This window comes from Thermobia domestica, chromosome 10 (assembly GCF_964235325.1).
Source record: "Thermobia domestica chromosome 10, izTheDome1.hap1.1, whole genome shotgun sequence".
Taxonomy (NCBI): domain Eukaryota; kingdom Metazoa; phylum Arthropoda; class Insecta; order Zygentoma; family Lepismatidae; genus Thermobia; species Thermobia domestica.
This window is the reverse complement of record NC_137463.1, coordinates 94,790,057-94,805,883: the sequence shown is the minus strand read 5'-3', so window position 1 is coordinate 94,805,883 and position 15,827 is coordinate 94,790,057. Positions and strand designations below refer to the sequence as shown.

General features: G+C 34.4%; 1 protein-coding gene across 1 annotated transcript in view; it reads left to right on the top strand.

Annotated features, from left to right (window-relative positions):
• LOC145662573 (tsukushi-like) overlaps positions 1-13,222 on the top strand; it is a 44,994-nt gene extending 31,772 nt beyond the window's left edge. Inside the window, exons 4-5 of the mRNA XM_081728264.1 lie at positions 1,072-1,253; positions 12,769-13,222. Of these exons, the coding sequence (XP_081584390.1) occupies positions 1,072-1,253; positions 12,769-13,111 (525 nt within the window). The 3' untranslated portion in view covers positions 13,112-13,222. The remainder of the gene's footprint in view (positions 1-1,071; positions 1,254-12,768) is intronic.
• The last annotated feature ends 2,605 nt before the right edge of the window (positions 13,223-15,827 follow it).

Here is a 15,827-nt window from a genome sequence, read left to right as displayed (position 1 = left end):
TGAAATAGTCAATTCAGCATGAACATTTGAGCAGTTTGACAATTTTGTCCATTTGAATCTGAAAATAGTAGGAGTTTGAATTTAGGCAAAATTCAGACTTTGCAGAGAAAAAATAAACAAGAAAATAATTTTAATAGAAAGGAATAACACGATTTATTTATAGTTTTTGAATGTTAAATAGTTCAGAAAATACAAATTGTTTCCAACAGCTCTCTTAAATTTTCATTTTTGAGAACAAATAGTCACAGTACTGATGTCCCCGTTATTGTCCCAATCAATCAATCAATTCATTTTTTCTAAAGAGAATATTTTTTTTCAATAAGCCATTTCACAGTAATGTAAAAAAATGTGATATTGTGACTGTACTTTTCACAGATGACATAGTACAAATATTGTTAGTTACTTGTAGACTTACATGTTTGCAATTTTATATTAAAATGTAGCTTACATCTGATTGATCTATTAACTCGTATGCACTACCGTATTTATTCGCGTAATAATCACACTTTTTTGTACCATTTGTTTAATGCGAAAATCCAACTGCGACTATTACGGAGGAACGCTGCCATTCGATTATCGCTACGATGAAAACAGTTAGGAAGTGATTTTTGGAATCACAACCAGATGTTAGAAATCTTCGAGGCAGTAGGATGTCAACAGAGATCAGGTAACTTAATTCCACTCTCCATTCTGCACGCCCCCTCCAAGTATGACCATCCTAGTATGACACCTGTTTACAACCAGAGCAGTGGAGATGGTTGTAAACAGATGTCGTACTGGGGGAGTCATACTTGGAGGGGAGCACGCAGAATGGAGGGTGGAAGTAGGTTGTCTGATTTCTGTTAACAGATAGGTCCACGATGTTACGTGTCAGTAAACACGAAAGTTCTTTTACTCAGACTCGCGCAAGATAAACAATTTAGCAGAAAATCTCGTTTCCGGCGCTATGTTATTTACACATGTCTTGGACGAAAATACTCGTATCTCTATAAACAGACATACATAATATTTGAAACCTTTAGCTTAGAACTAAAAGCTCAAATTTCTTTATATATTTTTGCTTTATTTTAGCTCGATTTGAGCGGGAATAACTTGAAGACTTTGCCAAACGACTTGGTCCACTGGGAGGAAATGTCGAGCATAAACTTGCAGCATAATCCATGGGACTGTAGTTGTGCGTTGCAGTGGATGATCACTACCTTGGTACCGCTGTTATACAAAAATAATACCATGCATCTCTTACACGAATTCAGGTAAAACACCTTTGATATTTTATTTCAAGGGTTAATCTCGCTTAATTAAGTCCTCTTCTACCTTATGCTCTCTAAGTATTACAGAGAACTTAGTGTTTCTATCGGCTGCTAATTTCTTAGATTCCATCCTATTCTTCGCCTCTTCAATGTTTTTCACGCTTATATTCTGTTTTTCTTGATCTTCGTTTTCACCTTTTTCCTCGAGGAAATACTCTCCACACTTGCATCTTCATTTCAACACAAATAGCCAAACCAGCTAAGTTAGTGTAGAAAATTCAAAAATTCTGTATCTCAGAAGCAGACTATGCTAAATCACGTTTTGTTCGAAGATGAGTTATAATATTTTTTTCTTAATAATTGAAGTACGTATGTTCTTTCTAGTGGGGTAAAATAATGTAAGGCTTATTTTTATTATACATAAAATGGCATATTTGCAATTAGCCTAAATTAGCATCTGAGTTACAGGTAAACTATGCTAAGTATATTTATACTATTGTCCAAAACCTATATTTGAGAGCATTATACCTCGTCAGACTTGAAATAGTTTACTTCCTCATTAGTTATAATATACTTTTCGATTTTTCATTTGAAATTTATGAACTGTCAATTACACAATTTCTAAAAGCACTAAACAAAAAACATATTGACTAATCTGGGATGACACGAAGGCTGGAAAAGGTGGTAATATCCCTTTGGGCTGTACAAGTGGGCAGAAAATGAATTTTTAAACAGTGATGATGGAGTACTAATACAATGGTCTGATAATTACACTGATAAAAATCGTAGTATGGTTAATGGTGTATTAGTACTCCTGATTGCTGCATAAGGTTCCTACACTTATGACTATACAACAAAATGTTTTGTTCAGGGCACACTTACTTGGAAGTAGGTTCCCAATAAGTCACTAAACCTGTAAGAAAAATTCACTCTAATTTTGCTATAGTGATACCGTGGGATTTGCAACAACAGAAGTTGTAAAGAAAACAATTAATTTACCGTTCTCAATATTTGCTAGGAAAATTTCAAAAACTTTTAGGCACTATATGAACGTCATTTAAGTCCTTTGCTTCCATGGAAAAAAAAAGTGGAAGTAAACACGCATCTATATCAAAAATGATTGATATTTAAGTACGAAGAAATATATCCTTATAGACTTTACTTCAAGAAAAGGTTCACAGAAAATAAAATCTTGTGTGTGATTCAATAAAGATACCTGAGAATTCGTATATCCAGATGAAGTTCGTTAAGTCAAGTGATAAACTGAATCCTGTAAGTTTCTCAGAATACTGGGATTTTCTGATGTTATTGAAATAGGTTCCAAAAGTTTGGTATGAGTATTTTACAAGGATATTCCTATCATATGCAACTAGCATGAGTTCTAAGAACTGAGTGATATATTTACTTTTATGTCAAATTACACTACAGTTTTCAGTAATCTGACAAGTTATAGTTTGGCTGTTAGTATTGTTTGAGATTTTTTCAAGTATAAACAACAAAGCTATGGCAATATTTAACACAAATAAAATTTTATATTCTAAGTCATTTCATATTTACACTAGTAAACTCGTCGTTTATAAAATCAAATACAATTTTCATGACATAAATAACAGAAAGAAAAATCACTAAAAGTTTGTACTTTTAAAAGTATGTACTATTTTGTAAGCACTTAATAAAGTTTAAAAATATTTCCACAGATTCTTATTAAGAAAATATTTTTCGCTTCTCCTGTAAAATTAGGAATTCATGACTTGGTTTAGTTTACCTCTGAGGTACAGAATTGTTAACTAACCGTTCCTTATAGTTGGCAATTGTGGCCTTCAAATGAGATTGGTAATACGTTAGAGACTATATCTTTGGTAAAATATATATGTATCATACAGTAGTCTATCCAAAACCCCAGGAGTGCGAATGCAATATTTACGTATAGGGCTATTTAAGTTTAACTTCTGATACAAGCATAATACCGATAATTTGTCTTCTTCGTTTTTTATACCTTATTTTCGAACTATGTAACGCACAGCAAGGATCTTATAAAATAGAGGACGTGCCCTTAAAACAAAATCTTGAAGCCATACGTCACAGTTTCGCCATCCCTACTCTGCCGACTCCGCCCAATAGGTCCCAATGTTTTGAGCCAACAATCATGGCGGAAACGAAAGTAGCCAATCAGACGATGGTAGAAACGAGAGTAGCAAATCAGACGTGCCGATGCTCGATTGCTTTTTGGTTTCACCAATTTAATACGATGAAGATACATATGGGCAGATCCTCTATTTATACCATCCAGGGGCGTCGTTAAGGGGGGGTAAAGGGGGGATCCTCCCCCCCCCAAAGTTTCTAATCTCTTGACAAGTTGGCAAATTAAAATACATAGTTGGCAATTTAAAGAATGCCATTTTGTTCAATTGACTTATTCGGTTTAACATTTTTTTAGGTACCCAGTTACTGCAAATTATTATCAATTCTCCTATAGACTTGGCATAAGTTTTGTGTAGTTTCCAATCTTGAAATAAATTGATATATTCGTTTAAAGTTTCTTTACTTGTTGCAAGTGATTACACTTCACTTTTGTTCATTTGATATTCGTAAACATTTTGAAGAATCTTTGATGAAAATCGGGAACTGTACCACTGACAAAAGCAGAATAGAGTTGGCATGCAAAGACACACAAAAGAGGCGTTTCGGTGGCAAGTAGAGCATTGGACGCAAAAGCATTTGATAAAAGAGCGTATACAAGGCAACAGGTAGTGACTGGCAGAATTGATGTTAATAACATAAGAACAAGGCAGTGACTGGTTAGTATTAAGCCTGCCATACGTCCCGTAAAAAACGGGACAGTTCCGATTTTGGGCCCGAGAATCCCGCGTCCCAATAAATTTAGTCGGGACAGGCAAATGTCCCATATTTTAATTCCATTCCATTTCTGCTATCAATATAAGCTTATTCGAAAAGTAATGAAGTGGCTGGGATAATGTTAATGAAGAATAAGGTGTAGCATGTAACAGTTTTGAGCAAGTTATCACAATACCCTGTCCGACTTGATAGCGAGCGAAATTTGCAACACTACTTTTTCCATTGTACAGTCACCCACATAAGTACCTGGACCCCAAGTAATGGAATTATAACAGTCAGGGGTCCAGGTTCTTATGTGAGTGACTGTACCTGGTGGAAACTCGGACACTCTCCAACATAAAAAAAAAAAAAAAAAGATGGCTTTGAGTAATTCTACATGTACAAGCACAGGAAAGATGAGTGACTTTTTCTTCAGAGAGACATTAAATGAAGTAACAAGAATTATAATATTTTTGAGAGGTTATGGGCACAGAATTGTGCTTGGTCCAGGGCTCAGAAATATGTACATTTGGTCCTGACAATTATACACGACACAAGGAGAAAAATCAACTTTTCATCAGATTAAACTGACAAACGTAATTTTGGCAAATACTGCCATGTAAATAAATATTGCTAAACCCGCGAAGAATATTGAATGTAGATTGTGTCACTGATTTAAACAGTTTGCATATTGTTTTTCTGTAAAACATTTTTATAACACATTATCTTAAGTTTTAAGGATTTCTTTTTTAGTTGGATTGTAAACATCTTCAGTCCGTAAAGTTAATTGCAGGGAACGACGAGAGAAAAGTAGCTGCAGCTTAGGGAAATTCCGCCTATTATATTGTTGAAAAAAATAAATGTCAGCTAGGCTAAAGGAGACGATGATAATGAGAAATGAATGAAATGGTGGAATGAAGAAAGTGGGAGGAAACGGGAGAACCACGAGAAACCCACGCACACAGTGTTTTTCCACTACAAAGCTCACTTGAAATGAGCTGGGGTCGAACCAAGTATCCCATGCACCAGAAGTAAACGCTATACCACTGAGCCACCGCGGGCTATTATACTGTTATTAATAACCAGAGGTACAGTTTATTGGATTGTGTTGGAAAGTTTGGGGGGGAAGGGGATCTAAGGTGTCCCGTATTCCCATAAAGAAAACATGGCAGGTTTATTAGTATAAACTTTTTACTATGTATAGTATGTAAATTTGACAAATTTAAGTTGTTTTTTTTTTCTAGCAGTAAAATGTCAGATGGAAGATGGGAAGATGATTTTGATACCAGAGTGAATATACTTTGTATTGTGTAGCCGTGTATATTTTGTGTGTGAATAAACCTTTCGCTTTGAAACAAAAGGAGATCATATTAATATAGAGGACAAGAATAGATTATTTCAGTTCTGTTTTGCAGTAAGACTTTCTATTTACAGGGCTTTTCGAGTAGGGAGAACTGAACAAAAGTGTGTTTTGGGAATGGTATCATCAGTGCCTTTCATAACGGGGGGCGATAGTCCTGGGTGCCGAAGAAAGGGGGCGCAAAATTGGGGAGAAAAATTAAAAAAGAGATTGAAAGAAAAAGAGAGAAAGGAAAAATTATTTGGAATATTACTAGTATGTACTTAAATCCTCTTTCTGCTTTAGGAAGTGGCCCTATAATGTTACTCATGTTAGGAAAATATATGTGCACATATATAAAATGGAAGGAAAAAGTAATAAAAGGTGTTCAACATTAAGGAAAAGCAGGGTTTACTTTTGAAAATTTTCTTACGCTTCGCGCCAACCATGGTGGCACTTCGCGAATGATCTGTCGTCCTAACTCGTATGTATGAGGCCGCTGTCGTATACTCTCGTCCCGGGTGCTGATTTTCTATAGCACGGCACGGGGGGCACAGTAGGTTTCTGGAAATGTTGTTCGATGGACGAAAGCTACAATGGATGATTCAAGTCATTCTGTCGCTTCCGCTATGAACCTAAGTGCATGATTCCAAAAGTCACATTTTGGGGGACCAAAAAATACGTCTCCTGGGTGAAAGCATAGATCGGTGTGTGTTTCACTTCATTTTCATATAAATGTGTTGCCTTTCCTACTTTATTTTTAATCACGTAGTTGCTTCTTTCGGAAAGTAAAACATAAATTGCAATTCTTCCTTTCTTCATAGTTTTTATAAGTCAAAGCATTACGTAAACATTGTATGTTTTTCTATGTAGCTCATGGGGGGCAAGCGAGGCAGTGTCCCGGGCTTGCGGTTGGAGGGGCGCCTAAAAGGGAGGTTATATATTAGTATTTTTCTTGCTGGTATTTAATACTTTTCATCAGAGCGCAAAATTATGAAATCGAAGTGGCAGGAGACTGGAGGACAGAAGAGAAAAAAAACTGTGCATTTCTGATGAGAATTGACTGGCGCAGATTACCTAACCTAGCCATAAGTTGTCAAATTAACAGTTGTGCATCGTGGGAGATGATAATGATTCTGAGTTGAGGTGTGAAATTTTATTCGAAAATGGGGGCTGTTCGTATTCGTATCTCAGATGGAGCACGGAATGGGACGAATATGAAAATAAGGTTGCTGTAAAGTTTTCCGCAGGGTTGGTAAAAGTGAGACTAAGATTTTCGAAACACTTGGTGTTTTTTTTTTTTTAACCAAGACTTGGCATTTTTAAATCAAGACTTGGCAATTTCAAGTTTCACCCCCCCCCCCCAATCTTGTAGTGCTCGCTACGCCGCTGATACCATCCTTGATGCACAGAACATCATTTAACGATATAGCTCTGCACTTAGTTACCAATCTACGTTTACATCATAATATTGTTCCACTTTGATAAAACTATTTTCAACTTATCCTTTCGTTTACTTCCAAACCGCTGAAGTGTTATATTAAATATGAGGCAGCTATAAAGTCAAGTTCTCTACAAGTTCAGCATTGTTTTATGTACTAATTATGGGACGCTAAACTCAAAATTAAATCAAATCAAATGTAGTAATTGTAATTAATTAGTTTATTTTTATTTATTTATTTTTTATTTTTGAAAGTGGCACAAATATTTATCTGAATTGCCAGTCATGATACACTAGTTGAAAACTATTTAGTATGTTTTTGTAATAATTAATGTCGAACATGTGATAATTGAATTATAAAATGTCTAATATTTCAACTTAGTATTATAGTATGGTTAATGTTCTAGATTGTTTCGCTAAAATTTCGCATTGCAATATTATAGGTTGTCGAGTCTTCATCCTATATTTATATTTTGTTATATAATTAAAATTGTTTGTTATAAGTAGTATTAGCACGAACACAAAGTAATTACCATGAATCAGTATTTACGAGAAACTAGTGGTTAATTAAACCTGTTAATATGTCATTAAGAACTAGTAGTTTCATTATCATTTGTTTTCCTAATTAGTATTGATCAGATTGAAATATTTATATTTTCCTTTATATTTACTGTGTTGATTGTTCTTCCACTTCACATTGAGATTAATTCAGTATTGATTCAAATCGAAATAATTAAAGAACTTAAGAGTCTTCATCCCGGCGAAATTAAAATACCGCTAATTTTACAGTAACTATGTGATATCTTCAAATAGATAAAACATAATTGAAATATGGAACAAGAGCGTCCTAGACAATATTATTTTGCGTGAGATAGGTACCGTTATCACAAGTCACCTAGTGGCTTTCCGTTTTCATCTGTTTAGAAACGCGAAAATAAATGCCGATTTTCAAAATGGCTCGAAATCGAAAGCAGATAAGTGAGTTGTGATAACGGTTTCTCATGTAAAATAATATTGTCTAGGGCGCTCTTGTTTCAGATTTCGATTATCTTTTATCTATTTGAAGATATCACATAATTACTGTAAAATTAGCGGTATTTTGATTTGGGATGAAGACTCTTAAAAGGACTTGCATAAAATAAATAAATAAAAAAAAAAGCATTCATACTACACGGATACACTCGATATCACATCCACTATCTTCCCACTCACCATAATTTCAACCTCTATTAGATACACAAGAACACTCTACTTATGTTTGGACGACATATTTTTAATCACGCTCGACCCTAGCCAAAGGAGCTAAAAATGCGTTTCTGATTGGTTGAAGTTATCCTTTTCTCACCACGTAGCCTGTATATAGCAGAAATCAAACGGTTGCTGCTGTCGGTCCTCGTAGCCGAGCGTGCTAGCGCACTAGGCGAGTAAGGATAAGTGCTTTTGGCGTGTGTTCAAACAAGCCCCAATAATTATATAAAAAAAATTCATAACATTTTTGTCATTAAAATAAGATTATAATAATACTCATTTGGCCTTGTACATAATATATAATACATAAAAAGTTATTGTTCTGAAATTAGGAAACAGCTGAGCGAGCGGCAGCGAGCGAAGGGTTTAGAAGCCTCGCTTGGCTCGTTTTGTTCCACCTTTACCCCATTATAATACCACGTCACATTACGTCACACTTGGGTGGTCTAACTTCGAACTTCACTCACACCCTTGAGAACAAAATGCATATTTTTTAAGAGTAGCCCTTGAAAAAAATATGCCTCATGTTCTTACGAAATTTAACCCAAACATAATTACCCTATAGCTACGGTCAAGCGTGAAAAAAAAAATGCTTTTGTATCACCTTCAAGATATCTGACCCTTTTCTATAATACAACTTATCTACCCCATAATTACTGTCACCTTAATCTTCCAACAGATGGTATGCTTCCATTCTTTCCTACAATGGTTGAATTTTAGATATTTATTTATAGTTCTGATTATTATCCTTCACTACTAGTTTTCTCTAGTTTTCCTCATATATATATTATTTCCGCGATTTATTTGGCTTAGATATTAACTACCTCTATGGCTTATGGAACCAGGAGGTTCAATGCAGAGTTCACAAAAGCTCTTCACTGACTTTTATCCTTAACAAACTGGATCCAGTTTCTACTTTGTATTCCTATTGCTGCGAGATCCATCTTAATATTGTCCTCCCATCTGTGCCTAAGTCTTCCTAATTTGTAGTATTACTGTCAAGACGCACTTCCATGTATTTAGTTTTCTCTGCATTTACTTCTAAACCCATGTCCCTGCAATCGTTCAATAAGATCTCTGCATTTCTTTCTATTGTTCTCCAGTCATACCCTATTAAATTTACATCTTGATTATATTAAAATATTTCTAGATTAAAATCTAATTTTACTGTTGTAAGAGAATGTTGGTCTTTAAATTCAATTAAACACAAATAATTTTATCACTCTAGTCTAGACATTACTACTTTTTAATAAATCCAGGTTTATCATTTGATACAACCTTTCTATTGTTGAGTACTATCTTTTATTTCTTCTTTCTCTTTGCGTTAATTGTTTATTATCATTATTCATTATTTGAAACTTTCACCTGTCCCAGGACTTAATTCTTTAACTTGATTTTGCTCTTTATGTCTTTCCTATTGAGTACCATTATTTTTGTTTTAGCTGTACTTACGATCATACTTTTCTTTCGCAACTCTTCTTTCAACACAAGTTGGATTATAAACTTGGTTGCATGCTAGCCGTAAGCATACAATACCTTAGTTAATTTGACTACGTTCATATAGCAATAACCTTTACCCTATATAAATATAAGAATTATTATATCTCCTTGTTTTACTCCAACTTTGATTCCAAATTCTTTTGCCTTATACTTGTTGACTTGCTTTGTGCCAAATTCGTATGGTTTTTGTAAGATTCGTTTTCACTAAAACTGTCTATGATTTTTTCCATGGACCTCTTTCAAAAGCCTTTTATCAATCCACAATGTATAAATCTATTATCTTATAATTGTGAACTCGGTTTGTGCCAAATTATGGCTTTTGTAAGATCCGTTTTCTCTAAAACTTTCCATGATTTTTTCCATGGACCTCTTTCAAAAGCCTTTTATCAATCCACAATGTATAAATCTATTATCTTATAATTGTGAACTCGGTTTGTGCCAAATTATGGCTTTTGTAAGATCCGTTTTCTCTAAAACTTTCCATGATTTTTTCCATGGAACTCTTTCAAAAGCCTTTTGTAAATCCACAAGATATAAATGTGTTATAATTGTCAACTCGGTTTGTGCCAAATTTGTATTCGTTTTCACTAAAACTGTCTATGATTTTTTCCATGGACCTCTTTCAAAAGCCTTTTATCAATCCACAATGTATAAATCTATTATCTTATAATTGTGAACTCGGTTTGTGCCAAATTATGGCTTTTGTAAGATCCGTTTTCTCTAAAACTTTCCATGATTTTTTCCATGGACCTCTTTCAAAAGCCTTTTATCAATCCACAATGTATAAATCTATTATCTTATAATTGTGAACTCGGTTTGTGCCAAATTATGGCTTTTGTAAGATCCGTTTTCTCTAAAACTTTCCATGATTTTTTCCATGGACCTCTTTCAAAAGCCTTTTATCAATCCACAATGTATAAATCTATTATCTTATAATTGTGAACTCGGTTTGTGCCAAATTATGGCTTTTGTAAGATCCGTTTTCTCTAAAACTTTCCATGATTTTTTCCATGGAACTCTTTCAAAAGCCTTTTGTAAATCCACAAGATATAAATGTGTTATAATTGTCAACTCGGTTTGTGCCAAATTTGTATTCGTTTTCACTAAAACTTTCCATGATTTTTTCCATGGACCTCTTTCAAAAGCCTTTTATCAATCCACAATGTATAAATCTATTATCTTATAATTGTGAACTCGGTTTGTGCCAAATTATGGCTTTTGTAAGATCCGTTTTCTCTAAAACTTTCCATGATTTTTTCCATGGACCTCTTTCAAAAGCCTTTTATCAATCCACAATGTATAAATCTATTATCTTATAATTGTGAACTCGGTTTGTGCCAAATTATGGCTTTTGTAAGATCCGTTTTCTCTAAAACTTTCCATGATTTTTTCCATGGACCTCTTTCAAAAGCCTTTTATCAATCCACAATGTATAAATCTATTATCTTATAATTGTGAACTCGGTTTGTGCCAAATTATGGCTTTTGTAAGATTCGTTTTCTCTAAAACTTTCCATGATTTTTTCCATAGAACTCTTTCAAAACCCTTTTGTCAATCCACAAGGTATAAATATGTTATCTTATAATTGTCAACTCGGTTTGTGCCAAATTTGTATGTTTTTTGTAAGATTCGTTTCCTCTAAAACTGTCCATGATTTTTTCCATGGAACTCTTTCAAAACCCTTTTGTCAATCCACAAGGTATAAATATGTTATCTTATAATTGTCAACTCGGTTTGTGCCAAATTTGTATGTTTTTTGTAAGATTCGTTTCCTCTAAAACTGTCCATGATTTTTTCCATGGAACTCTTTCAAAACCCTTTTATAAATCCACAAGTTATAAATGTGTTATCTTATTATATTCAATAGTTTTATTGATATTTGTAAAACAAAAAAAGTAAATATATGTTATTTTTTTCGTTCCTATAAGATAAAGATCCGTTAATCTTTGTTTTGTTGAAAATATCATTAGTAATTTGAAGCAATAAAATCATAGTAAACGATACTTGAGTTTTTTTAAAAATTATATTTCTGTTAAAGATTTGGAAATTACTTAGTGCACTTCTGATTTAAATAATGCAGTCTCATTTCAGTAATAAATTAAATAAATGCAAAGGACATTGAAGAAATTCCATTAAAATACTTCTGCGGTAGGGAAACCGTGTTAGATATGGAGCTGGTGGACGCGGTGGGGGCGTTGGAAAAGCCTGTGTCCCCTGAGCACAGTGATGTCAGAAATCGGGCCCAGGCCCTGAGGCTCCAGAAATGGTGTCCTGAAATTTTGAGCACGGGTCCCTTCTATTCGCCTATTAAACTTGTTGTTGTTAGACATGTTGTTAAACATGGAATTGTTACACGCGGATGATGGCTTAGGAAAGGTTCGAGTCACCTAAACACAGCAGTAATATCAGAAATCGAGCCCTGACTTCAAAGCTCCAGAAATGGGTCCCAAAGCTTTGGACTCGAGTCTCTTCTAGTATCCTTTTAAACATCGAGTTGTTGGACGCGAGTGGTGGCGTTGGAAAAATCTGGGTCTTTTGAGAACAGCGGCGATATCAGAAATTAAACCTATTCCCAAGGCTCAATAAATGAGGTCCTGAAATTTTTTGGCTCGGTTCCCTTCTATTCACCAATTAAACATGAAGTTGTTGGACTTCGGTGGTGGCGTTCGAAAGGTCCGGGTCAGTTTAGCAAATTGGTGATCTCAGAAATGAGACTTTAAATCTGATGTTCCGGAGTTTTGAGCTCGCGTCCTTTCTATTTGCCTTAAAACACGGAGTTGTTGGACGAGGGTGGTGACGTTGGAAAGATCCAGGTCCACTGAGCACAGCGATAATGTCAGAAATCAAGCCGGGGACCTGCCCCAGAAAGATGGAGTCGCGAAGTTTTTGGCACGGGTCCCTTCTATTCTCCTATTAAACATAGTGATTAAAATATTTTTTTCTTACAAAATATGTTCCCCTGAAATAAGCACTTTCGCCTTTATCATGTTGGCCTACCCAGCAATTGCCGGGTAGGGCAGATAGTCCTTGATGATGATAATGATAACTCTGTTACGTGCATTGAATAGTGAAAGAACATCCATTTAAGCCGCACAGAGCATAAATCATAAAATTTTGAAAACTTTTCAACAATGTCAATTTTACTTGCTTTTCAGATGCGCGAGTCCAGATTGGGCAAAAGGTAAGAGATTGATTCATTGGTACAACTGGACAGGCCAAGTGTTTTGTGATGGCTCTGGAGAAAAGGAAGCCGAGAGAGCAGCTATAGTAAATGAAGCTGAAATACAGGAAGAATTAAAGTTGAGTGCGTCCACAGGATTAATCATTGGAATTGTAGCTTTGGCTGTCGCAGCTTTGGTACTCATAATTTTGGGAGTTTATCTTCACCGAAGAAACCTCAAACAGAAAAAAGATTTAGCTACGCGAAGAGGAAGATGTAGAAACCCTAGAGGACTTCCCGAACCAAGGCTCAATTCCAGAAGTACTGCAAGAGTATAATAGATTTGCATATAACAATCGTTTTTAATGTTGTTTTAATTTTATTATTTATAAATGATGAATGAAATAATTGACTACTATGTAGTACAATAAAGTTAGCTTTTTGTAATATTTTTATTTCTTATTTTTTGATCTGTTTCTTCCATCTCCTACTTTCGCCTTCCTTTAAAGCAGTATGCTTTTATATTTACCAGGGAAAGTTCCACACTGCAGTGGAAGTTCTTGAGAGAAGTCATCGGTAAAGAAACAAAGTTTTACGGGCACCTGTTAGCTTCCCATAAAAGCAAAATAGATCGGAATTAGGCCAGATCGTTTGATCGCCAATAATCATCGTTTAATCGCCACGTGAAGTGACGTAATACGCATGATTTTGATGGAGTGGCTAACAAAAAATGAAATGAAATGAAATATTTGTTTTACGTCCCACGATAATGCCGGCTAGAATAAAGGAGACGGTGATGGTTAGAAATGAATGAAATAGTGTAATGAAGAAACTGGGAGAAACGGGGGAACCCCAAGAAAATCCACGCACACGTTGTTTGTCCACCACCAAACTCACTTGGCGCGAGCTAGAAACGAACCAAGGACCCCATGCACCAGAGGTGAACGCTCTACCACTAAGCCACCAGGGTCCCAGGCATCATGAAAATTTGGAAACTTTTCTCTCCCTTGGGAGAACTGCTTTATACTTTGGTAAGGTCTCTTGTTCATAACTGCATCTACATATTGTATCCGTGGTCTTCCCCTTCCTAGTTTTCCTTCTGCCTTTCCCTCTATCAATACGGTGATCTAATCAGAGTGCCGAATAAGATGACCAGGCATGCTGTTTCTTCTTTCCCCTATTATCTTCATGATTTGTCGTCCTTCATTAGCTTCCTGTAGTACGTCTTCATTCCTTTTCCTTTCGGGCCATGATATGTGCAGCACTATGCACCAGCACCACGTTTCAAATGCTTCTAGCTTGAATATTTCAGCTTTTCTCAATGTCCACGTCTCTGATCCGTAAAGCGCCACACTTCATACCAGAGTCTTAATAAATCATTTTCGAATGTCCAACGACACATTTCTTGATGTTACCAGTCCTCTTTTCCTACTGAATGCTTAAAGTCCTGAAAGCAGAAAATAATAATAATAATAATAATAATAATAATAATAATAATAATAATAATAATAATAATAATAATAATAATAATAATAATAATAATAATAATAATGCGTTCGAAAGCAGAAAATGATTTGTTACCATTATCTATATATAAGAAAGAATTGGAAGTCAAACAAATTAATTCCTAATATAAAATTAATTTGGATGATAATTTTATGAGGCGTTAATTGGTTTGTCTTAGCACAGACTTTAAATTTTTTATGTAGAATATAATACTACCGAATTATAGTAACGAATACTAATATATATTCGTTCTATAATACTAACGAGTTAATTTCTGCTTTTAAGCACTTTATTATTACAAGTATTATTATTATTATTATTATTATTATTATTATTATTATTATTATTATTATTATTATTATTATTATTATTATCTGCTTTTTAGCACTTTTAAATAACATTTCTAATAACGTGTCTAGCAAAATAACACTTTAGATTTTGTATAATGTACAGAATAGAATACAAAATATTTTTCACCGCTCACTTACGGTTAGAGTACAAAATAATTCGAAAAAGTATCAATACTTAGGTATGTCATTTTATGGACCAATATATGTTATATGAGACTATTTCACAACATATTTCCTTCTTAAATAAGATTACAATTTAGGATGTATTTTATTGGAAGCAGGAGGAAATTCTTACTGTCTGAGAGATGCACTGTACCGGGTGTATCCAAAGTCCGAGGCAAATATAAGTAAAGATACAAAAAAGAAAGAAAGAAAGAAAGAAAGAAAGAAAGAAAGAAAGAAAGAAAGAAAGAAAGAAAACAAGGAAAAAAAGAAAGAAAAGAAAAGAAAGAAAGAAAGAAAGAAAGAAAGAAAAGAAGGAAAAAAGAAAGAAAAAAAAGAAAAGTAAAGAAAAGAAAGAAAGAAAGAAAGAAAGAGAGGAAAGTTGTTAGAAATAGGTGCCTTTCAACTTAAAACTGTGGAATTTTTTAAATAGCGCCAGTTGTTATGGCTCTGGATTTGTAAAGAACCTATAGATCGACTGCCATGAGTACCAATAAAAGTACTCACCTTACTTGCCACGGTTGCCATGAGTATCAAATTTGTACGTCATCAACTTGCATATCTCATTGAAGTCTGCATTTTTTGATAATTGTGGGGTCAAACGAAACTGATAATGTAAAAAAAAAAAATAAAAGTAATGTGGCCTCGGGGATAATGCGAACGATAATGCATTGGCAGTCGACCTTTTAAATGGAAAAGCAACATATTCTGTTCCGCATGCTGTTCGATTGGAAATTAAAATTAATAGTATTTTAAAGTGACACGGGGACACACATTATTATGTTACCTAGAATACTTTGAATTCCCATTTCGCAACAATGTTATATTGTTGGTATGGTGAGAGGCCAAGGGAAGAGCTTGCTGAACTGGTAATGTTGCTTTTTTCATTTAACATAAAGCACCTTACCAATGTAGAGCCCGAACGGTTTCCAGCAACGTTCTTCTCTTTCATTTTCTTCGTATCTTTACCAGTGGTGGGCAAGTATCAGTTGAATTAACAACTAACAATTAATCCTTAATTTTAATTGTTAGTTGA